The 25,742-nt window shown below is 41.0% G+C and overlaps 2 protein-coding genes across 2 annotated transcripts in view; one reads left to right on the top strand and one right to left on the bottom strand.

Annotated features, from left to right (window-relative positions):
- Nucleotides 1–291: 291 nt before the first annotated feature.
- fntb (farnesyltransferase, CAAX box, subunit beta) lies at nt 292–25,705 on the bottom strand. The gene is made up of 12 exons (XM_028604506.1): nt 25,293–25,705; nt 23,990–24,054; nt 19,506–19,578; nt 18,647–18,738; nt 17,064–17,210; nt 16,692–16,775; nt 14,867–14,953; nt 14,646–14,775; nt 9,063–9,195; nt 8,164–8,275; nt 7,451–7,565; nt 292–827 (listed from the first exon to the last, which is right to left on the bottom strand). The coding sequence occupies exons 1-12, from the start codon at nt 25,389–25,391 to the stop codon at nt 660–662; spliced, it is 1,305 nt and encodes a 434-aa protein (XP_028460307.1). The 5' UTR covers nt 25,392–25,705; the 3' UTR covers nt 292–659.
- rab15 (RAB15, member RAS oncogene family) overlaps nt 4,628–25,742 on the top strand; it is a 37,978-nt gene continuing 16,863 nt past the window's right edge. Inside the window, exon 1 of the mRNA XM_028604510.1 lies at nt 4,628–4,698. The gene's annotated coding sequence lies outside the window, so the exon portion shown is untranslated. The remainder of the gene's footprint in view (nt 4,699–25,742) is intronic.

The following is a 25,742-nucleotide window of genomic DNA, read 5'->3' as shown; positions in this document are numbered from 1 at the left end:
GCTTTCAGAGCAACATTTCCTGTCATTAGAGTCTTCAGTGAATTTAATAGTTTCTCACCTTTCCTCCCTCTTATCTGCATTTGCTTTGTATTGGTACAGCAGACAAACAGAACTTCAGGTTTTTCTGGTTTCCAGTGATGCTGGCAGGTGTGGCAGAAGGCATAATGTCCTTTAATGGCTTATGTAATAATTCTCCCCTTACCCTGGTGTAGTTTTTAACTGGAGGGGAAAAAACTGGACAAGCTGATTTTTTTTTTTTTTAATCTGAGTAACAGCCAGTAGCCAGCCTGCTGAAATCTTATTTCAGAGATTGATTGTTTTTATTTCCTGCTTTCAGGCAGGAATATAGTCTGGACGAGTCCAAACTACTACTCATACAGAAACCTTAACCAAGTTTCGCTTTTATTTCAGAGAATGAAAACCATTACGCATTGCAAGCAAAAATTCAGCTGAATGCTAAGTTGCCCACACACACACAACTGTTGACCTTTATTCAGGCAAATTCTTCCTAAACTCCAGCCCTCATTTCTACCGACGGTCGACTGTCCAACCGGTTTTTTGGGGCTTGTCTACATCAGACCGGACTGCTGTTTGCTGGTTCGAGTCCGTTCCCCAGAGTTGGCTGGTTGACACACGGTGACGTCTCCACTGATGACTAACTAGGACTGATGGTCGCCTGATCCTGAGCTAGTGGTGGGGTCCGACACTCTGGCGTCAGCACAGGCTCCTGGCTGGCTGTTGCCATCAGGGACAGGCAGCCGGTGAAAGTGCTGCAGGGCCTGAGCCACCTTCTCTGGACAAATGTTGTAAACTGGATGCGTTGGAGCCTGCGAGAGAGCAACAAGAGCAAAAATCATTTATCTATTTGCTCTTATTCTTGATCCGTTTCTTCAGAATGAAACTGGTCTGCTGAAGGAGAATCAATTTCTTGAAACAATTCTGCACTGTATTAAGTTGTATGTAAATGGCATTTTCAATATTTGTGAGACAAATGCATCCCTCAAATGTATTATAATCTGAGGTGATATATGCATGTATAGGGAGGGGGGGAGGGGGCAGACTTACTGTAATCAATTTACTGCCAGTAATACAACAGGAAACAGGAAAATAAAACCACCCAGTGCTACCACATGCCATCTTATTTTCAACATCACCCAACGTCAGTGCTTCTCATTTTAGATTTGCATAAAAATGTAACCTGATCAGGAAGTAAACCCACAGACCATCTCACTGAAAATTAAAAGCATGTAATTCATTCAGAAGGTGCAAAATTGAGGAACCGTGTCATGCTCTCTTGACTAAATTCATGTGAAATTGGATCTGCATAAAAAAAAATAATGTTAAAAAAGCCAATATGTTAATAATTTACTACATGGTGGGGAAATAAAAGGGATGAGACATGAGCAGTTGAGACTTTTAAAAAAGGCTTTCAGTTATTTTGATTGAGAGAAACGGGGGGGAAAAAAACTCGAGTTTCTCTCATCGGAGGGGAAACTCATTTCCTCATTCATTCAGTCTGTATCAGGCGCATTTTAATGCAGTTTTATCTGCATGAATAAAAAAAAACGTAGCCTATTGGTTTATGTTAGGCAGACTAAAATGTTTTTTTTCCTCAAACATGTCATGTCCCTTTGTCGACAATCCCGTTGATGAAAAAGCTGTATTAATTCACAGAGAGTTTACGTCGGGAGATGATATTGAGTCCCGACTAGATGTTTTTTCATTTCCACATAACCGATTTGAGAGGTATTTTTTTTTTATCACAGTCCATTAGATATGATACCTTATCCTTCCACTAGTTCAACATCGTGAACAGGCTTTAACATCCCAGCAGATTCTTTGTGTCGCATTACGTTTTTTGCAAACGGCAGTTTTCTTTACAACAGCAGCGGATCATACTGTAATAGTACAGCCACGTAGAGCCGTCAGAAAAGCGTGATCGCTCTGAAACGTTTTTTAAACGTGTTCCCTGGACACAAACCAGTGAGAGCCATTAAAAAAAGAAATAAATGATTATACTTATAATTCTGTTAATGATCATGGTGCTGCAGCCTCAGAATGGGAATAGTATAGTTTACTTTTTCGCCCGCAGGATTGCACCTGAATAAAATTATAGGTGTAGCCTACATTTCCAGTTTTCACCAGTAAAGTTAATTGTGATTAAATATGAAATTAATACACAGTTAATGCGTACGCATTGACTCGAGCAGCAATTTTCTCCCACACCAATTCTCTCTTTTGCAGCAGCAGCCGCTGTCTTGCTTTTTTAACGAAATACATGTTGAAACCATAGACTGTTAATATCTAGGTTTCAAACTCGCTCTTTGTGCGCATGAGTATTTCCGCCGACCCGTTTGTTTGTGGTTGTTACCATAGGCGGCGCTAGGCTATTTTTAGGGGTGCGGAAGCACCCCTAAATATCATCTCAGCACCCCTGAAAATAAAGTCCTTATTGTGATAATGTGGTTTTTGGCACGGGCGAACCGGGCAGCCACTTAACTTAAAAAAAATATATAAATAATCCTCTGTGCTGCGAAGCGTTTTTCTGTTTTCTATCATTTCACTGTGTGGGGAATTGGCAGATCAGCGCCCCCAGCAGCTGCAGGCGCCCTGCTTGCTGAGAGAGGTCAGCACCCCCTACTTTCACAATGAAATGGACTAGTCCGTCCCACAGTGCACCGCCAAAGATAAACAAACGGTGACAGGAGAAATTGGAAGTACACAGAGACGGAGAAAGACGAGTCTAAACGGTCTAAAGCTTTCTGTTATGTCAATGGTCTAAACGCCAAAATGAAAAAAAAGTTACCCAAGCGGCTCAAATAAAAGAAAAAAGCGAAAAGACATGTTTTCGGGAGTAGCAGGACCTTCATCAGCTCTACTTTGGTAGCCTACACAATGCATTCTCTGTTGATTAGTTGATTACATTTGCTTTTTGGTTGACAGCACAAAGGAGCGAGGAGAATAGAGAGGGAGAAGGGCAGAGAGAGCAAGATGAACAAGGTGAGAAAATGGCTAGGTAGCCTATAAGACATGTCTATGGTAGAACTACTGTGTTTTATTTTCTCTTATTTGAAGATTACTTTCTAGTTGATTACAAAATGTTTTGTATGTGATTGTCAGTGATAGGACGGAGGGAAGGAGATAGAGGGAGAGAGGAGGATGGGGAGAGAGAGAGAAGGATGGAGAGAGAGTGGACAAAGAGAGGGACCTGGGAGAACCAGGTGAGAAAGTGGACATATATTATACGGGCAAAAACACTTAAAACATTCCATTCACATTATATTTACATATGCATTTCATGGAGGACTAGGCTCTTAAGAAAAAGAGATGTTGTGTTTTTCCCATCTGGTTCAGAGGCATTATTAGATTAGATGAAAAAGTTGAAAATCAACAGCAGAAAAAAACATGAATAATCTTTTCTAAAAATATGTTAAGGCTTATTTTACCATTCAAGGTATGTGCAGGGGTGTAGCTCCAAATTCTGGGCCCTGTGAAAGCCATTTTCTATGGGCCCCTCCCTGCAGCCAAAGCTATGAATTCTAGCATATTTTTGGGCCCTCCTCACATGAGGGCCCTGGGCACTCAGTCCCCTTCCCCCCAGTCTATCTATGGTATATCTCTCCTCTGCCTGCTGCGCTCTGTGTGTGTGTGTGTGTGTGTGTGTGTGTGTGTGTGTGTGTGTGTGTGTGTGTGTGTGTGTGTGTGTGTGTGTGTGCCCGGTCTAAAAGACCTCCGGGGTCCTACAGCGGGGTCTCCGAGTGGGACTGTCCGAGCGCCGAGCAAGCGGCCCCGGCAGGCGCAATTCAAAACCATTAATGATGGCTGCATTCCACTTAGGAGAGGCCCTGGTACTGGGCATGCTGATTCACTGAACTAGCTTACTGGGACATTTGATGGAATTGAGCCATCATTAAGGTTATCAATTTCAGCTGTGATTTTCCTACTATTACCCCGTTTACACGTACATGGTTATTTTGAAAAACGGAGACATTTCCCTTCGTTTGTGCCCTTCGTTTACACGCCAACGGAGAATTCGCCTGAAAGTGATTCTTTCTAAAACTTCCGGCCAAAGTGGAGATTTTGGAAAACTTCTTTTGCACGTAAACTGAGACAAATGGAGGTTTAGGCAGCCGAGAGAGAGAGGAAGTGATTTGTTGCTGTTGTTGCTATTTTCAGGATTCTAATTGGCTAACGTGGGCTTGAGCTTCTCGTTACACTGCCACCTACGGGTTTGGCGTGCTCTTGACGGCATATATACACACGGGTACGTGTAAACGAACACTTTTCTGAAAACTGACAGCTGTGCACGATGTTATTTTTGAAAACGGAGAGGTTGAAATTTCCGTTTATGAAAATAGCCAGCCACGTGTAAACGTAGCATAAGACAAGTCAAAATGTTTGCTGTGAAAAAGGTCCATTTGGCCACAAATCTTTTTTTCTACCAATAACAAGGATAAAGCTGTCATTTGTCACGCCCTAACAGGTGCAATGTCAATCAGTCAGCCTAGACACGCCCACACAGGCCTGGGAAGATCATCCCGGTTAACTCACAACACCTGTGTGGGTGTTCAGGACCTTTAAAAGAGCAAATAAAGACTCACACCAGAGCTTAATTTGGGCCAGAAAATGTTTGGAGAGGCATTCCAACTCCAGCTATTACACATGAACTTCATTTTCAGGTGGAGCGATCAGCATCCGGTAAGTTATTTGAAATAGGCCGCCGTGCCAACTGATTTTATCCTGGCCACCGCTGCCACCGTTTGTATACGTTGGGGAAACGGTCATCATGAAGACTTATGGGTCAGTCTGTAAATTCACCAATGTTATGCACATTTACTGTAATTCTGCTTAATGACCATTTCCCCAAATAAACCGTAACATACATATATATTTAAAAGGTCTAGGTGCAGTTTAGTGATAAAGCTACCATCTGCGGGATTATGTCTGAACGCTTCCAAGTCAGAATCCCTCCACGATGTAGCGATACCCGTGCACCCGAGTGCTTCGGTTGGTCTGGAGTAGCCCGGGCCCTCAGGTGAGCAGAGCCGTTCGTGACTGGGTCGGGGTGCGGCCGGAAAAGTCCCGTTGTGTTTATAAAACGAGTTTTGAGGGGTGGGGGTTAGGCAAGTAGGGCCTATCATGATTTCTTTAGGCTACACTGCAAATTGTGGCAACTGTGTGTATTAGTGCCGGTTAAACATTTGGCCTCATTTGCCACAATCGTTTCCGAAGAACGGGGAGTTGCCCGGTCATTTTTTTCACTTGTAAATAATACACATTTGCAACAAAATGACTTAATAAATGACTTTTTGAGCGGCAAACTTATCACGCCCATATTAATTACTATAAAACACCAGTTAAACAGCACCGGTGGTTTAGCAGGTTTCATAATTAACCCTTGTGTGGTCCTTCGGGTCCTTGTGACCCAAAGGACAAAACAAGGGTTAATACAGCACCTTAGTGCTTGTTTGTACAACATTTTGGCCAGCTTAAACTGTGTTTAAATGTGCTCTAGAAACAAACTTTCTTAATATAAACAGAAGTACATAACCCTTGTGTTGTCCTTTGGGTCCCGGTGGCCCAAACGACAACACAAGGGTTAAGGACATTGTTTGGGGGAATTTGGGACAATAAACTGCACATATACCTGTATTTAATAGGCTGCTGTGCCAATCTAATATGTATTAACAATATTGTTTGTTTGTGGTGGTAGGCTCACTGGCCATGGTTGTGATGTGTCTGTCACTAATGACCGTGGCTGTGCGCACGCTGTCATGCTGTGTAGACACATGACATTTAGTTGGTTTTGTGTGGTAGGAGGGGGGTGGCTGTCATGCTGCCATTCGTTTTGCAACCCGTTGTCACCATATTCGCTGAATGGCGCGCACACAGCTTGTGTCATGATGTGATTATTTGTACGGAGGATTTCCCTTTTTTTTTTTTTTTTTGTCTTAGGAATTCAGCAGGTTTTTTGTTATGGGGATAACTCTCACTCTCTTCATGCTGTTTGCTCGTTGCATTGCTAAGGCTGGACTAGCATGTTCACTTTTGATTCACAGCTGGAATTGCCATGAACTAACTTTTGCAGTACTATGAGAGAGAACACAATTAAATAAGGCAGGCTGGTAGTTTGCTTGTTTTTTCCTGGCGAGGGAAGGGGGGGTCAGAGGGGCGAGGTTTAATGCTACGTTTACACATGTCCGGCTATTTTCATAAACAGATTTCAACCTCTCAGTTTAAAGTGTTTAAAGTGTGTGTGTGTGTGTGTGTGTGTGTGTGTGTGTGTGTGTGTGTGTGTGTGTGTGTGTGTGTGTGTGTGTGTGTGTGTGTGTGTGTGTGTGTGGTCAAGAGCATGCACCACCTGTAGGTGGCAGTGTAACGAGAAGCTCAAGCCCACGTTAGCCAATCAGAATCCCGAAAATAGTACAAAATAGTACAAATCACTTCCTCTCTCTCCTCTCTGCCTAAACCTCCGTTTGTCTCAGTTTACGTGCAAATGTGCAAACGTAGTTTTCCAAAATCTCCACTCTGGCCGGAGTTTTTAGAAAGACTCGTTTTCAGAGGCGAATTCTCCGTTTGCGCGTAAACGAAGGGCACAAACGAAGGGAAATGTCTCCGTTTTTCAAAATAACCACGTACGTGTAAACGAGGCCTAAGAGTCGCGGTTCGCTACTGGACAGATGTGACAGATGTGTGCCAAAAACAGGATATTTTACATTTGAAAGCTACTACACTGCTGTCTGCTCTGCTGTGATGCCTTTCTTACAGCTCCTGCAGCAGAGTGTTCTAAACCAGTGATTCGAAACAAGGGGCTACTGGCGCTGACCCTCCCAGCAAGACACAGAATAAGCATATATTCCATAAAGTCCAACTATTCCAATAAACACCACCTGCTGCAATTGACGGTGCATGAAAACGAGTTTGCAATCTAGCAGAGAAGTCAAAATAGAGTAATGTGTACTGAAACGAATGCAAACTTTACTAAACCTACAGCAAAAAACACGAAGCAAGAAACCCAGCAGTTAGTTGTTCCGCAATGACACAGTTATTCTAACACTATCCATCTTTGTATAAATAGTAACTTAAAATAACATCCAGTTTAAAATAATTTCAAAAGGACACATTTAAAACCCGACCGGCAGTTTCAGGGGTCAATAAACAATAAAAAGGTACTTTAGCTCATCGGATTGGTCTGCAGAAGTAAATGTTGGGAACCACCAAGCCAAAACAACTCATTGTGCAGAACAAACTTCCTTCACCTGCGCCTTTGTTTTATTCAGGAACTTTTGAGAAGTTATTCTTCCATTTTAATACTGGAGATACCTTCAGCAGTTTCCATTTGTTTCTACTAAAAAATAACCCTTTTCTGATAGTAAAAAACCCCAAACATTTCTGAATGAATCCACCCCTGTTCAGCCGAACCTCCCGCCCAGCTCTGCTGCAGTCTCACCAATCGGTTGTCCTCCTTGCCGAGGATCATCTCATGATGGAGGTCCATGTTTCCAAAGTGCTGTGCTATGGAGAGGCCGCTCAGGCAGTAACACGTGTGGTAAAAATCTCTGGATCTGGACACAGGAAGACATAATACAGGCCAGTGTAAATGGTGTGCATGAGTAAAAACCATGTGACTCACTGTGTGTGTGTGTGTGTTGTCCGTACATTATTATTATTTTTTTTTCTGTAACACATCTAATGACAATGCGTAAATGCGCACAAGAGGAAGCGGCCGACAGCAGTTCTGTTCACAGTACTAATTTTCTCATTAATTATACGTGATTTCACCAACAACCTGTGCACTATTAATCACAATGTTCATTTTTATGACTCGATCTGTAGATAAACGTGTTGCTGGATGCTGGCTATCGCTAAACCCGCGGGCGGAGCTAGCATGTTGTTTAAGTCATGTGTGTTATGGACATGAATATTGTGGTTATGAGGCTTATCCCGGTTTTGATCATATTTGGGATATGATGTTTACATGGCACACAGAAATCAGGTTCTCTCTCTCTCTACGTTAAGGACTCTTTTATTCACATTAAATATTATAAGAACAGCTCATTTCTGGCAGAGCAAACCACTTTGGCGGGCGGTATTTGTGCATACTATGAAATACAATCCTGCCGGCGCCTGTGTGCGTGCGTGTGCACATAGTGTGGTACTGACTTGCCGGGTTTATCCACGAGGCCTCCTGTTGGGTTCTGACAGCAGAGGAGGATGTACTCCTGCAAGGCCTGCTGCTCGAACATCCACCGCTGCCGACTCAGCTCCGACTCTCCTGTACAAACAGTTCAGCCAAACACACAACTTTAGACTCCGTTTCACTTTTTGGTTTAAAAACAGAAGAAAAAAAGAATGTATGAGGGTGAAATTACAAGAAGACCTTGTTTACAAATGTGGTGATCAGCGTCATCATGCTTATACTGCCTAAACATGGCTTTGAGCAGCGTCGTCCAGTCCAGAAAGAGCGCCATGTGTAGTTGTTGAGGAACGAATAAGCAGAACACAATATATAAATTTTTTTTTTACCCGGTTATTGGCATTTTGGATTGGTTCAAATTTGGAACTGGGTTTTGGTGCCCAACCTTACTCTGTACTGAGCCACTGTGTGTATCCAGTGCAGCTCTGAAAACTTTATTAATCACACTTAATACCTGCATAGAGGTTTTCTTGGTTTATTGTGAACAAAATTCCATTTTGTCATTGATTTTTGTGGTAGCTATAGGGAGAATTCTTGAGCCCGATGAAACTATTTTCTCTACATATTTGTGGGGAAAATTGCAATTGAGTTGACTCTCAAGAGAGAAAGCGGTAATGATCCTTTTAATAACATGCTCTGTGATTAGACCGTTTGCTATGTCATGGCAATTTTTTTTCTTTTTTTAATAAGCATGAGTTTTGATTTAAGTTAAATGAAATTACTGGTCCAAAAAAAAAAAAAAAAAAAAAAAAAAAAGTACGGTGTTCTCAATATTGTTAGTGGCCAGTCTGTGTGTTTTCACAGCTCTTAAAGAAAGACGTTTTAAAACCGCGCCAGGGCTTTGCCATGACCAACGATGCAGTACCTTGTTTGAATAAAGCTCTGTGGAGTAGAGGCAAGAGTCCAGCCTGCCAGAAGGAGTAGCAGCCGTCCACCAGTTTATTACAGCGGCCCTGGAAGCCTCCTTCGAATCGCATCTGTCTGCTGACCACCCACCGCTGAGGAAGACACACAACAAACACACGCTTAATACAATCGCGCGTGCATCCCTAGGAAACTTTAAGGAGGTTTAACTCCGATCTTCTAGTTGAGTTTAATCACATCTACCCTCCACATCGCCAGAGCTGGAAACTCCCCGGGTTTATGCGGGTCCAGACGCAGAGCCGTAGTTGAAGGGATAAGGGGAAAACACTGTCTTAATATTTTAAAAATGGTTATGGATTTGCAACATTGCTGCCATGAAAAAAACCAATTGGTGCACATCCAGTCTCCCGTGGCTTGGATTAAGTTATGGTACATGTCCATATACGCGTTGTTTTCACATACAGGGATCGCCCCGCATCCCAGCATTGCACGCTAGTGGGCTCGCCGCCAGCAGTTGGAAGTTTCTCTTCACCGACCACTGGCAAGCAAAGAAAACGGTTCAGGTGCGCTAGCAAAGCAGACAGCCAGACAGCCTCTGCTACCGCGAGCGTTTTTTTTTTTTTTTATGCGAATATTAATTTTCACCTTCGAAATTCGTTTTTTTAAAAACTATTCGAATATATATTCGAATTTAGAATATTCGTTGACAGCCCTACTCCTCATTTGCATTAAGTTGCAAGGTTTTAACTTCATGCAAATGAGGAGCGGGCGACGCGGCGCCCAGCTTCTCCAAAGTCCCCACGACGCTACCAGAATGCATTGCACGGCTGCTCCCACAGAAATGAATGGGTAGCATGGAAACGACGCCGACAATGGACATTTACTATGGAATATTACTATGGAATATTGGGTTAAATACCAGCTGGGGTCAAGTCTGTCTGCGGAAGATGGAGGACAACGTTTGGCTTATTAACGCTTGCTCAAGGATTCATTTCAGCCACTAAAGAAGGAAAACTGTGTTTCAGTGAAAAACCAAGTGTAACAAAGAGGAGGTCGAGGATAGCTGGAGGATAGCTACAGAGTAGCCGAGCCAGAGCGGTGTGTAAACTCCTTACAAAACACCAGTTTGAGGATACACACTCAAATGTAAAACATGTGCACAGTGTAAAACATGCAAGAATGAATACCTGGACAACGGTAGATACTCTCAACATTGAGAGTCATGTGGCTGTCACATGCAAATATAATGTTCTAGCTTTTTCCTCATGAAGTCACAAGGATCTCTGATCAGTAATCTACACCATAAATGCTTCATGCATGCTGCTGCTGAGTTTAGTGCAGTCTTTATTTGATTAGAATTGACAGACTGATCACTCATTGGCCAGGCTGCGCTGTGGGAATTAAGCCGCTTCCCTTTCTCTATCCTTCACAAGCAAACATGTAATATTGTCCTGTGCAATGCCATGGACACTTGTCACATTCAAACAAAGCACCTGGCATTGATTCATTCATGGCAGTTGTTAAGGAAAAACTCAGGAGCAGCACAACTCATTCACATGTGAAGAAGGTTCGGGAGACACTGACTACGTTTACAAGCAGCCAATAACCCGTTCAAAACTGGAATATTAGCAATAACCCGGTCGTGCACGGCCATGTAAACACCGGCAAAAACACAAACATGCTCATATTCCTGTTTTTAAAAACCCGAAAATGATCCCTGGGTTACATCCCTTTTCTTACCCGAAGTTTTGGTCATGTAAACACGTATCGGCATTTCCCCATCAAAAGGAACATTGATTTGTATTCTGCGCATGTTCTATTCGCTAGGAATCTTGGTCTTTTGAGTAGAGGAACTTCTTGTATGCGCTAGAAAACCTGCGCGTAGTATACCGGAAGTAAACAAGAAGTAGAGGTAAACATGGCGAGAAGCAGCACAGCACCACACTTTTGGAGTGAGGAGGAAACCAATTTCTTTATTGGTGTGGTGAAAACCTTGAACATAAATGTCTTTTGTTGACGGCAGAAAGTACCGAGATAGTGAGATTTATAAGAAGGTGACCGAAAAGTTACGCAAAACAAGGTTTGTCCAGACGCTAACCGTGCGTCGCCGTTTACATCGGGATATTGCCAATTGATTACAAATTCCATGTATACAGGAGTAACTCTCTCTGCTCACGCATGTAAACGGGTTATTCCGAATGTTTCAGAAACCCGAATAGTGACCTTAACCCAACCATAACCCGAAAATTGACAGCTTGTAAACGTAGTCACTGATGACTTACACAGGAGCGTTTAATGAGCACTCGATCGAGGAGACGTTTAAGCAGGCAGTATACAGTTTAACCACGATGTGGTATCGTGCAGTGCTGTCCCAACTCTCTGAAGTTCCTGTCTTCCTGAAGGTGTATTTAAACTCATGCTGGAGGCGTTATGTTTAGCTGAACCTTTAAGGTAAACATAGATATTGCAGGCGCCCAAACACAGATGCTAAAGCCTATAGTTCAGCCTCTCTCTCTCTCTGGGAAGTATGCTAAAGTGTGGCTGGCCCACCGACCTCCAAAAGGAGACAGCCCTGAGACAAAACATTCCCTTGTCATGCAGCTGCCTTGATTCCCTGAATCTGTAGAGACGAACATAATTATACATGAACAGGTTTGGTTATTAGAGACTGGCCGAATATTCTCGTCCCCTGACCTGTGACCTATCAATGACCTGATGTTGTCCAAGCTTTCCCTTAGTCTCATCATACCACAATAGGGATCGACTGATGCTGGTTTTTAAAAGGCCGACACCGATTATTAGTAGTTAATGAAACTGGTAATCGATATTTAGAACAGATATGCATTTACAGTGAAAATTTAAATCTTTAAGTCAAAATTAAGATTTGTCACAAAACCTTGTTTAAATGCTTTAAGCAATTACTTAATACATTAGAAACGTTCAACATAATACACAGTAAAAGATAGTGATGGATAGTGTTGTGGGCAGACTCAGACTCAGTGGTGAGTGAAACCAAAGCAGAGCGACAGAGACAGAGCTGTGGCCGAGCCAAAGTAGCGCACTTTTTAATTATTAACTTTATCGGTTATCGGGCAAATAAAACGCTGATGCAGATTATCTGCAAACTGCCATAAAACGTCCTGATAATCGGCCGGGGCTGATAATCTGTCTATCCCTTTACCACAACATGGTGTTTCTGTAAATTCCACCACAGCAGTGGAACATTTGCATCGTTCCACTTCAAACGTTCATTTTCAGGTTATGAACACACTCTTAAAGCACACTTTTGTTTGTGCAGCCCTGTACTCACTGTACAGATTCTTCAGGAGAAAAATGTCCATGCTAATCACTACATTACTACATTAATCATTGGAAAAACAGTAAAAATGGAACAACAGTAACACTGGGTAAAAAATAAATAACAAATACAAGGCTACATACATCTGAGTGTTGCCATCAACATGAATATTTTCTCAATGTTAATGATTAATTCAATCTCTCAGAGATGGAGCTGGGGCTGTTTAATGCAGTGTGACTCATCCGATATCACTCAAAGCACAACTTCATAAAAGCCATTTTTGTTCACACCCACTCAAATACTGCGTCATTTTAAGACAACAAAATGGTTGTCAAACTAAAAAAACTAACCAAACCCTGTATGGGATCTCAGAATCTTAAAAAATCAATTATCATTAGTCTGCTGTAAATCAGAGACTACATTCTTCAGACATCTTCTTTTCTAATGCAGATGTTTTCAAAGAAGTCTCCAGATCAGATGAATATTAATCTCTACTTTAATATTGATTTATTTTGAAGATTAAGGGTAAAAACTTTTTACTTTTAAAAGTAGTGCAAAATACCCATCATAGTTTTCCAAACACCAAATGATGGCCTTTAAATGTTTTGTCTGACCAACAGTCCCAAACCCAAAGAGATTTGATTTATAATGATATTAAACCGAGAGAGACAGCAAAATCCTCACATCACTGTCATCAATGTTTGACTCTTCTTGATGTTCAAAAGTGTTGTAGATCCATTTCCTACCAAATAATTTCAATATAAAAGACTATTATGGGGAGGCGCCTCTGTAGCTCACCTGAGGCCTGTACTACGAATCCAGATCAACATGCCCTGGATTTCTTTCAGTTACCCGGCTTCTCCTAACCTAACAACCGCGGTCCCGCATAAGCTGTGTCACGGTGGTTAACACCTAGTTCAATCAACCCAGGGTTTCCCAATCCAGCGGCGCGTGCGTTCACATAAAAGAGGCGGTGTTTGCACATCTGGACCAATCGCAAACATCCACCTGTGCTGCTTATTTTACATAAGAAGAGCATACTTCTACATACATATGAAGAACAGAGACACAGTTTTAGAGGTAAAATGCAATACATTCGCTGCTTCCTAAAACAGAAAGGAGAGCTGGCAAAAAAATAGCAGACGCTGTAAATGCGTAAATCACAACGCTTATCAATATCACTTCCCCATCAGTCAGGACCAAGATCTGACCAGAATTACACTTGTGCTGTCGTTGCTTTAGACTATTATTTCAGTTGCAACCATGGCAGTGATAAGTGATCGTGGGAGCAAATAAAAATATAAATCAAACAGATGTGCGCATTGGCAACACACGGCTCAAGAAGCCGACAAATTCTCTCTCTCTCTCTCTCTCTCTCTCTCTCTCTCTCTCTCTCTCTCTCTCTCTCTCTCTCTCTCTCTCTCTCTCTCTCTCTCTCTCTCTCTCTCTCTCTCTCTCTCTCTCTCTCTCTCTCTCTCTCTCTCTCTCTCTCTCATATATGCTGAACAACAGTTACAGTATGATGCTGGGAAAGCGTTTTACATTCTTGATATCTAGAATTTGACTAAATGATGCCAACACACAAATCTGACTCTGAACAGTAGCTTTCAATAAGAGATGTGAGAAAATGTTTTCTCTTTTTTTTCCCGGATGACAGTGAGCTCCGTGTCATTAAGCATCTGCCTGTCCCTGAGCACAACTCTAAAGCTCTACCCAAACTAAAGCTTCAGGGCTGCTGTCGCAGGCAAATGGCACGAGAATTTCCCTACAGGGATCAACACAGTGTCCCAGTGGTGACAAGCCACTGATGGAAACTTTGTCCTCCAATATGCCAAGAGCCTAGTGGCAACATAGAAACTAAAAGGAAAACAAATGTCTCAGTGTCGCTTCCAGCTACTTTTCTAAATGCTTCTGCGAGACAGAAAATGTTACTGAATACACATTCAAGGAAACTTATCTAAGATATGGGACAAAATTTGATCTAAATAAGCAAAAAAAGACGAAAGCTGTGGAATATTCCATACCAAGATGGGTCTCTAGCCAGCATTATCAGTCGTTTTACTTCATGAAATCTTGTTCCGTTTCTGCTTGGTGCCTCACATAATCCAAGGGGGATATCATAAAAAGAGATATTGCTTCAGCACAAAGGCTCTGTTGTGACGGATACCGATAGCATCTGTTTGTCTTTAGGACTCGAGCCAAGCAGCACCACAGGTTACCCTGTTTTAAGGTATTCTTATTTGTTATAGACATGTGCCTGCGATTGTGAAAGCGTGTCTTTCTCACCAGCAACGCTTTAAGATCCAGCATATGTTCTTTGCCCAGGATGACGAGGGCAGCTGTGCCACAGAAAGTGTAGCCACCGTGGGCCTCCAAACCCGGCACTCCGCTCAGACCACCCTCCCAGTTCTGACAACTGGAGACACAGAAAAATAAAACTCACAATAAAAACTCTCCCTGGCAACAAGGACTTTAATAATTAAATAATAGGCCGCTGTGGTTTGTACCTGAGGATCCAGTTGGTCGTGTCCTCAAACAGTTTAGGTGTGAGGATGTTTGTGAGCGACGCTACAGAGGCTGCACAATATGCACTCCTATAAAAAAGGGAAAAAACACAGGCTGATATGGATCAACAAAGAGAGACAGGAAGTCTGCTCTTCCTACACTTACACATTATCCAAAGATTCATATTTTTAGACTGCCAGCAGGCCAAATATAAACATCCATTTTGTTTTTATAGGTTTTGTTTTCATCTGTAGTCAAGAGACTGTAAAGCTTTAGGAATTAATAACCAATCTCTTCTGATTATTATCGAGAAATGCTTTGAAAAGACCAGAAACAACAGTGAGCTGATCGGTCTAACAAGTCTTGTAGCCAAAGCCTGACAGCTTACTCCTGCGCGCATGACCAGTATCCTTGGAAAAAAACAATTCGGAGCATGCTCAGTAAAGTCTACCCGACATGAAGCTTCTCTCCAGAGATTAAAAATGTAGTCGTAGAGTTCCAAAGTAAATGACACTGGCTCGATATCAAACTTAGCTTGTAGGACAAATTCGGTATTGGTTTTGGCCTCTTCAGGGCATTTGTGGATGATGATAATACAAAAGATACATGTACACTTTGTAGCATTGCCAGTGAGCTAGCCATACCACTTTAGAATATAGATATCCAGAGTTCATGTCTAGATACACTAAATCATTTTTCTCATTTGAAGGATAAGGCTGGTGTTATTCAATGTGTTTCTCATCATCAACAAACTAAATTACAATTATAATAAGTCTGTCTCTTCCCCACCCTGTCTGTGGCACTCAACCCCAAAACCATTTGTTTATACTGAAACATAAATCGTTAAGAGTCACAAATGATTTCTTTTTTTTATAGGCCATATGTTATTTACAAAAAAACAGCTGGGCACTGTAGTTTTGAGCATATAGTGCATTTATTGGTGACTATTATCAGCTGTGGATTAATGCACATTTAGTGCTGTAGTGAGTATGTACAGCAGCAGGACAGTGCATGTGTGACTGACTTAAAATAAACTACTCATGGTGATGAAGGAACATGTGTTTTTACTGTATATCAGGCTTTAGATACACAGACGAGACTTTTTTGGTATGATCAATTCATTGTTGTTTTTGGTCGTTTCATGGGATTTGGTGACAATAAGAACAATGTTGAAAATCACCCCATTTATCCTTAAATGAAAAGTGGGTTTGAGCAAATCATCCTGCTTTCTAGGCTAAACCCGTTAAACCCATTGGAAATAAAAACGTATTTTTCTCAGCTCACGAACGATTACCATACGCCGCTTTCACAGGGCAGCGGCAGATAAGAAAACCCGTCAGAGGAAAAAGAGTTTAAATAATACATAACGGCAGCAGAACATTAATTGGTTGGCAACAGATAACAGCCTCCCCTGAGAGTGAAAAAGTAACTGACTTTTGAGGTTCTTTGTTGAAAACAGAAGACTGTGCCTCAAAGCTGCTTATTAAAAAATCCTCTGCCACACATAGCAGATTCAAAGACACACACACACACACACACACACACACACACACACACACACACACACACACACACACGCAAAATGCAAGATGTGGGTATTTCTCATCTTTTCTATCAACACCAAAGGAAAGGGAGAAAAAAGGAGACTTTTCCTTTTTTTATGTGCCACTTATTAGGTGAAAACACTAAATGTGTCGACTGTCACGCACATGCTCTTAATTTTGACTGAGAATGGATCTTCCTGTGTGGTGCTGAAATGAAAAATGAAAAAAATAAATAAATAAAAAGGGGGGAAAGGGAACCAAGGGTAGAGGAGGTAGCTCTCACCTGACATCCACCTCTCCTCCAACGTGCATCACAAACGAGCCATCTGGCTGCTTCACTGACATTAGGAAATCTAACAGCTTCTCCCTGCAGAGGGTCAGCAGCCCAGGGGAGAGAGTAGAAGAGGAGCAGGAGGGGAGATAATGGGCACAGTGAAGGAGATAAGGTGAGAGAAAGAACAGAAGGGAAGGGCGGAAGGCAAGTGGAACAGCTTAAGTACTGCAAATTTTATAAATAATTTTAATTTAATTTTAAAATTTTAATAATAAATAAAAAAGTCAATACAGAAATCACGACCATAAACCTTCAATTACGTCACCTTGGTGTAGTATTAAGACAGTGGGGTGACTGTGGTTGTGTGAAACATCACTGTACCTGTCTATAATATTATAGGCCTGTTCTGTGCCGATGATACAGAGGGCGTTGACAGCAGCGTAGGTAGGGGCGAGGTGGGCGTGTTGTCCTGGTCCCCCCGCAAAACCACCTGCTGGGCTCTGACAGCGGGCCAGAAAGTGACACACACTGGAGAGAAGAACAAAAAGTTATGGCCAAGAAATTGTTGAATTGTACTTACACAGATAGACAGACACTATAACAACAGGTGAATACTAATACTGACCTATCAGATCACAAAAAGAGAATGTCAAAGCGTGTCTTGCATATTTGATTGCGGCATCAGCACCGATTATGCAACCAATGGAATTGAAGATAAAAGCATTAAACAGTGGTATAAAAACATGAGCGCATGCATTTTTAATGTGCGTTTTGATGCACAATTTTTGCCAGTGTAGTTTATACAAAAGTGCCTGAACACAGATAGGGAAATAGTAAGCTTGTTCAATGAAATGTTGAAGAAAGACTTTCCCTACTTTTATACAGATAGACAACTGCTAAATAAATTATTATAAGCGCATCATTTTGGGAGCAGACTGAATGGAAGACTGAATCGGTAGTGGCTTATTGTTTGAGCTTGTACGGGACAGATTTCACAATGTGTCTTAACTACATATAAAGCTGGGTGATGCCACATGCACAAGATCTTTTCCTCTAAATTCAAAAACAAATGTGTATGTCTTACTTGGAAAAACTTTTCTCACTCCTTTTAAAAACACACAAACTTTCTATCCACTCGATCGTTATAGCTTTAATTCTGCATCTCAGGCCTGCAGAGCTTCAGCTGACAGTAAAGCGAGCACCACTGGCTTAGTTCCCTCTAGCTGACGTGGCACAGAGCAGTTTCATTTCTTTCCAGCCTCTGTTCACCGAGCTGCTGCTCTCACAAATGTCCTTTTCATCCTCCGCCACGGAATAAAAAATTACAAAACTGCGAGTATGCCGAGAGCAAACCGAGATGGAATGGAAAGCGACGTTAACTTTGGCCAAAGTGTACACTTGATGGGACAGAGAAAGCAATCTGTTGTAGGTTGCATTGTTATAAATCCTTAAAACAGGGCCTGTGTGTCTGTGTGCGCGTGAGCATGAGGGCATTGGCGCTGGGCAGTGCCAGCCGGTGTGTTGGCACGCCTCACCCTAATAATTAGAGTGGGTTGCCAGCCTGGCATCGCTACTCGCTATGGGGTTTGCGGAGTGTAACTTTGGACTGGCAGTAATTTAATCAAATGACATTTTGGTGGCAATAAAAGCAACACTGTTTGAATTTACGGGTGCATGAACACGTTTAAAATAAAACACAACTGCTTGTTCTATTGTGTGTTATAGGTTCATGTGGTTGAAATTAATTTTTATGTTGTAAGACACAATAAACAACAACTATTGTTGCAATTAGACTGTTTGTGTGTAGCTGCTGCAGTTAATTCTCAACATGTTCGCATTGCAGCAGCATTAGCTCTACTCTAGTAATTATGAGAATGATGCAATGGTAATACAATTTAAAAAAATAAAGTCCTTGGCAGAGCCCCTCGGTAGCGTGTGTGTGTGTGCGTGCGTGTGTAACTCACTCTGAGGCAACAGCAGCAGGAATGGGCTCTTCTAGTAACTCCAGACTGTGAAGAATCCAGAAGCAGAGCCATGGCCTGCTAGCATCCAGACACTACCCGCACACGGACAGACAGCACGGGCATCGGATGACCAATTATGGAGATAAACGAGATAGTGATATCAGTCAGTCAGAGGCAGAGACGAGGGTAAACTGAGCCGGAGGAAAATGACAGAGCTGACAAACACAAAAATAACACACCACTTATTTTCAGTGGTCTGTAAATGTTTGTTTTTGTACCGTTTTTATTTTATAATATCTGACTTCTAATTTCAGTTTCCAACATTGCTACAATGTTTGAACTGGACATATACAGTAAATACTACACAGTGTAAAAGCACCACACTGGCTGTCAATCAAAGGGAAACACTGATGATGATCAAGTCTGAGGTTAAGTCCGTCATATACTGAACTGGGGTCTGTCTGCGTGGAGAACTTTGCAATGGGATTTCTATTTAATGCAGAGAGAGCCAATCATCCAGAGGCAGCGAGTGTTACTGTTCTTCTGTCCTGGCTATTACTGACACACAGGAACTAATGCAACCGCTGAGTGAACGCCAGGGGAGGACTCGGTCATACTGTATGTGTCATTGTTTATCATACACTTACATGGCCATAAAAGATGTTTCAAAATTTATAAAAGTAACTGTGTGTACATCCCACCTTCTGGCAGGTGCAGGACAAATGAAAGTACTTAAAACGAAAATATAACCCAGCTGGGTCGAAACGTTGCATTTTATATTAAATATGGGAGTTTAAAGCAGTGTTGCGGACATTATATTATTTTCATAAAAGATGTTTCAGCATGTGTTATACTGTACCTCATAAGCATCAGATAAGTGACGTAAGCCCTTCTTGAGATATTGGTAGTGTTGTTCCCGCAACAACGTTGGCCTGAAGACCAAACACAGGACAGAAAGATCAATTAGAAATAGGGTTAGCAGCTTGGAAGTAACAGAAAATGTCAAAAAGAAAAGAAATCTGAGAAACAGTTATAAGAGGCGTAATTCATTCCCTTTTATAGAAATGCTATCCTTGTCCACACCTGTTTTTGGAATTTTAATATTATGTGTAACCACAAAATGAGGGGTTTATGTTTCAAACAATCAGTTGTCCAACAGGTAATCTCTCTGCTCGCTTCTCACTTCACACTCACATTTAAGGCTTTTTGCTTTCATTTTTATTGAAAAGAGATTCCAGGATTGTACCTGTGTATATGTGTGTGTGTGTATATGTGTGTGTGTGTATATATATATATATATGTGTATATATATATATATGTGTATATATATATATATATATATATATATATATATATATATATATATATATATATATATATATCTATCTATATCTATATATCTATATATATATATATATATATATATATATATATATATATATATATCTATATATATATCTATATATATATCTATATATATATATCTATATCTATATATATCTATATATATCTATATATATCTCTATATATATCTATATATATCTATATATATCTATCTATATATATATATATCTATATATATATAACACATTAAAAACTATACCACAAAATCAGAGAGAAACAGATTAATAGAATTATTTTCATTACATAAGGCAATGGTATCAGCCTGTCTTGTTAATTTGCATTTTATTCCCAAGGTTTTATTCACTTTCTATTTAGCAGGAGAGTATTCTGGTCTGTCCACATTAAGAAGGGGAAAAGTAACAAACGCATCACTTTGAACTAGAGATAGACAAGATAAAAAAAAATAAAGACAAGATATTATATTACTGAATCATTGTTTTTAGATATCGTTTGTGTTTTGTACATATTTTTTCGTGAGTTTTGTGCCTTTAAAAAGGCCCACCTCAGGGATGAGAACTGCAAACTAGCTTGGGCCATTAATGCTGCCAGTCAGATGTGGCATTAATCCTCCCCTTTGTGCTACCACGATTGTAATTACACTCTACCGCACAAATTCTGCAACACAACAATCAGAAGTGACGACAAGACCAGTGCTAAGCAGCTAAGACCCGTCCGCCCACCACAGTTATGCTCGTCAGACAAGGTTTCAACACGGCTGTTTAAAAGTTGAGGGCAGACCTGGCAACAGACGAGCGTGCAAGTAAATCAAACCTATCATTTCAGCATGAAGTTGAGCAGAACCAACATCTGGGAAAAAAAAAAAAAAAAAAAGGAGAGCAGATATTCTGCTGGTTGAGGCCAAATAATCATTTGAACTTCCATTCACATTCTGAGTTTTGTTTTGGCAGTCTCATGTTGGTTTTAGTGGCATATTTGGCCAATTATGTAACCGCCAATTTTGTGACTTGTGTGTATGATACACAGGGACGTAGCATCCACTGACAACAGTAAGGTCGTGTCCTCAGTTGTTTTTCTGCTAATTTAACAACCTGAGAAGAAGTTTACATTCTACAATCACACACACATTAACTGTAGTGTGTGCATTTGTTTTTTTCAGCATCTTTAACAGGTGCTGTTTTTAGGTTTAAAGAGATTTCCTCCACAAAAATAATAGTCATGGCAGTGGGAAGAAGTCTAGTTGAAACCGTTGAATGAATATGAATAAATATAATGTGGAACAAAAGCTTTTTTGGTGTCAAGTCAAACATTTCTTATTGGGGTGGAGTTGCCTTGGAGAAAGTTGGATTCTTGACTTCCTGGCTACCGCCCCCGAAACTAAATTTAACAATAAATTGTTCTTTTATTAAAAGCAACAGTCAACTTGGATGCATGTTCGGCCTTCCTTTGGATGCCTGAAATGTCCAAGTGTTTAAGTAGGCTGTTGCTGTTAATTGATATGCCTTGCACCAGTATTGGATTCTGACAAAAATCCATATTTGATTTGACAGATGTGGGTGGTAAAATATAACATGTCAGCATCAACAACAATTAAAAAGAACACATAAGTACATTTCTGCAACATTTATACAACTAAAATTATGTTAAGCAGGCCAGAAAATAACCAAAGCCTGGATGCCTTCCTTTCGTGTGAGACGAGTGCAATTGACCTCAAAAAAAACCTTTCAGAGGGGCGACCTCTAGCTCACCCAGTAAGAGCGTTCGCCCCATGTTGGCTGAGTCCTGAAGCGCCGCGGGTTTGAATCCGACCTGCTGCCCTTTGCTGCGTGTCATCCCCCATCTCTCTCCCCCTTTCATACCTATCCACTTTCAAAATAAAAAAGGAAAAAGCCCTAAAAGATGAAAATTAACCCTGTGTTGTGTTGAACCCCCAAGTCCAGACCAAAAAGGTGATTGTTACTAAATGTGTGACCTCTACTGATGAATACCGTTCATTTTTCTTCTAGTACATTTCCCATTGGCTGTAATGCCGGTGACATTCAGGTACACACAGTTGTCATAGAAATGAGATGAGTCACCCCATTAAGAGGAGACTGGTGCCAGCTGATAGCAGGAGCAAAGTACGTGGGCTGATCAACACACCATTTAGATAACATCACTGTGCAGCCATCTCTACAAGCAAACAGCCGGTGTCTGTGATTAAAAAAACAAAAAAAAAACAGCCACAGCTAATGAGCAGTGCTCTTGGAAGTGTCTCATAATGGCAGTAAAATAAAATGATTGAAACGATAAAAATAAATGATTTCATAATCCCCCCATTTTCGTTGCAAAAAAAAGTCACATCTTAGCAGAAAGTTGAAAAATGTTGCGTTTACTTCACACAAGAGCAGCCATTTTCCCCTGTTGCCATGGGAACGTTATGAAGTGACATAATTACGCAACGTGAACATCATCAAAAAGCAGGGTGTTGGGGGAAAATCACTTTTTTTTTCTCTTTTTCATCAAACCGCAGTTTTTGCAAGTTCCCGCAATTTTTGCAAGTTCATCGCATAAAATTGCATAAATATCCCGCATATTTCCTTGCATTTTTAAGAAAACGTGCCGTGTAGTCAAGGATTTTTGCCCGCAACAATCACAAAAAAAAATCTGCAGTTTTCTGGAAGGACTGGTATTCAATATAATAAGTCCTTTGAACAGATTGTTTATTAAAAAGCATCCCTATTAGCAGTCAGCTACTCTTCCTGGGTTCCACATGATGATCTCGAGATGAGCTAGGTCCACGCAGAATGGATCGCCAGTGATCGCCGCCCGTTGCATGCCGGTTAGATTTGTGTCCGACTTGCTCTGACGTCATGCACACGCGAGCAACGATAACCTCACAAGATCAAGGCGGCCGCACGTTTTGAGACGCAGGCAGCGCAGCTGCTTTTCACCGACTGGGAGACCCAGGCGGACCCAGGGCATGCTGGGAAACGCCTGCCTCTCGGCTGATCTAACAGCTCAGAATCGACTCAAAATGATAATGTTTTCTATAAACTTTATTGTTTTTGAATTGGAGGGATTTTGATTGCTATTTGTTTGATTTAAAGGCTTATTCTGTACAGAACACATGCTGTGCGGCTGACAGTTACATTTAGAAGTCAAAGAGAAATCTGTTCTGATTACGGATCATCTACAGTCTGTTTATTAAAATCAGCAACAGATCGCATGTAGAGCATTTTTGCCAGCTAGTCAGCTAGACAGCTAAACAACTGGAGACTGTATTCAAGCTGATATGAGTCTGATAACATTTTATTAAATCGGAATATGACCTAACAGGAAGCAAAAGCAAAGCTACTTAATTTTCCATTTTGTACAAGCATTAAAATCAATGCAGCAGACTGCATTTTAAACAATTAAATATTTCATTAATTTATGCTCAATATTGAGGATGTCAAATCGTTTGCCAGTCCTACAATGGTTCAGATCTTCCCCATTATTTTATAATGCATATATTTAATCACATTTTTGTAACAATTTTGTCGTCTTTTGACAGCTGAGATAAATGTCAGAGAAGGAACAATAATGTCTGTAGGGCAGAGTTTTTCAAACGGACTATTTCCTGGAATAGATTTTCTTGTCAGATCTCGGGTGGATGTCGGTAAGCACTAGGCAGTGTGTAACCGCATCAATACCACTGATGTGAAAACAACTTGGACCTAATGGAACAGTACTGCAATTAGAAATTCTTCACTGCGATCATGTAGCTTGGGCACTTTTCAATTCTAATGTTTTATTACTGTACAAAACATGTTTTCCCCCCTGAAAATTCTATGTGTAAAGGCCAAGCGGAACAGTGGGAAAAACATGAGTCAGAGGAAAACTCTAAACTAATATATCCAAACCCAACCAAGGTCTGTGCTGCTTCCATTTGTTGGAACTTGTTATTTAAGAGATGGGTTGTTAGCTGTAGAAGCACACATTTTCTCTCTGAATACTTACTGCGGTAAGCTGTGTATTTGCTTGTAAACACTGATGACTTCTTCAATGCTGCGTTCCACTTTTTTCTAGTTAAAAGGAAAGGACAGGAAAGAGGAGCGTGCAAACAGTCATTATGAAGATCAGCCTATCATCACCTGGCCATTACCATTAACCAAATGCAGAGCAGAGGTATGGTTGGTTTACAGAGCAACATACTTAAAATGCAAACATATGCAACACACTAGTAACAATTTAAAATACTTTTTAATTTTCACAAGACATCTGAACTTTCTGAAGTTATATTTTGACTTGGCACACCTCCTCAGATAGAACACCTAGAAAGATTTCCAAAAAATAAACAAATAAAAACTAAACAAACAATGACCAGAGTTAGGATGTAAAATGATTTAGAGTCAATTTGTAATATGATCAATTGAAAATACTTGATAAAAGGATAAAAGATGCAATGCTTTACTACTAAAGAAATACGACCTAGATATGACATTTACAGTTGAAAGATAAACGTGTCGGTGCTCTCTGTTTGACAAACTATACAATGGACACGCTGTTTCGAAATTACCTCAAACTTATCTTTGGCAGTTTCTAGGCATTTATCAGCTGATGGATGCAAATTAGCTGTTGAGCTAACCTCAGGACTTTAACATAATTCAAAATATCAATATTGACGAACATGCGCTCCCCCCTATCAATTGAAATAGTTAAAATCAAAATCATATGCAGATTGAAATGTATCTGTGATTGGCTAATTGTGCCGATAATATTATCTCAGCAATTTATTCTAGGGGCCTATGGCTGGAAGGGACCAACTACATTGAGGAAAGGTGGTCACATTTCTTTCAGAGGGTCTCTTAATTAATTGCTACGGCCCTGAATTTAGCCACACGCAAACTATAAGTCAAGACCATACAATATCTAATTGATATGGAGCTTTTCCTCCAAGTCTCGTTAACGGTCTTACACTAATGGGCGGCGTCGTACCAAGGCTTAACTGTTTAAGTTACTTAGCCATTAGCTAACTTAATTCATAAATACTTAATCTCATTAAGTTAAGTTACAATGCTAGCTACTTAAAAAGCTCAAGTTTGCTAATTAGCTAGCTAGCTAGCTAGTGGACGAGAACCGGTTTCCGATCATTGTTCTAATCTATGGGCCGATTCAGGGGTATAATAAGTGTGTGAGAGTTGAATTTCTGTCCCACTTGTTCCAGACGCGCCTTCATCCAGAGAGGAGAGATGCCACTCAACCTCAGCGGCGTTAGCATTAGCCACATTAGCTAATGAAGCTAATCTGTGTCTCCGCTCACCTGCTCCCGTGAAGTCACCGTTTCCACCCCGTCATCCACGAGCATTGCTGCGGAATGGCACTCATTAAAGCACCGCAAAGGCGTCGGTACACCGTCCATGACAATGATGACAGGCCCTCTTATGTGCGGAGATGCTGAAAGTGATGCTGATAGTTTTGTTTTGATAGTTCGCTTAGTTTAAGTGGACTCTGCCCACTTCCTGCTGAGGTTGGAATGGGCGGAAACTGCGCGCAAGAGAACGAGCTACGGCGTCTCCAAGGGAACAAACCTCTCTCTTTCACAGTAGTGCGAAACACGTCACACAAACACAGCCTCTTGTAAAAGTGTTTGGCGTGAATTTTCTGATAAAATATGAATTAACGAGTGAGTAAATGACTATGTCCCTGTTTTATTTAATGTATGCTCTTTAATTGATGGTATGCCACTGACGTCGAAAGAAGCAATGCCACC

This window comes from Perca flavescens, chromosome 18 (assembly GCF_004354835.1).
Source record: "Perca flavescens isolate YP-PL-M2 chromosome 18, PFLA_1.0, whole genome shotgun sequence".
NCBI classification, from domain to species: domain Eukaryota; kingdom Metazoa; phylum Chordata; class Actinopteri; order Perciformes; family Percidae; genus Perca; species Perca flavescens.
This window is presented reverse-complemented; position numbering and strand designations above follow the sequence as displayed.

Excerpts from the sequence above, each read along its gene's own strand:
- fntb (XM_028604506.1), bottom strand. The coding sequence starts at position 25,391 with ATGGACGGTGTACCGACGCCTTTGCGGTGCTTTAATGAGTGCCATTCC. Across the intron at positions 14,954-16,691 it reads GGAGGAGAGGTGGATGTCAG|GAGTGCATATTGTGCAGCCT; the intron begins GTGAGAGCTACC and ends CCTTTTTTATAG. Across the intron at positions 8,276-9,062 it reads CAGAGCTTTATTCAAACAAG|GAGAGTCGGAGCTGAGTCGG; the intron begins GTACTGCATCGT and ends CTGTTTGTACAG.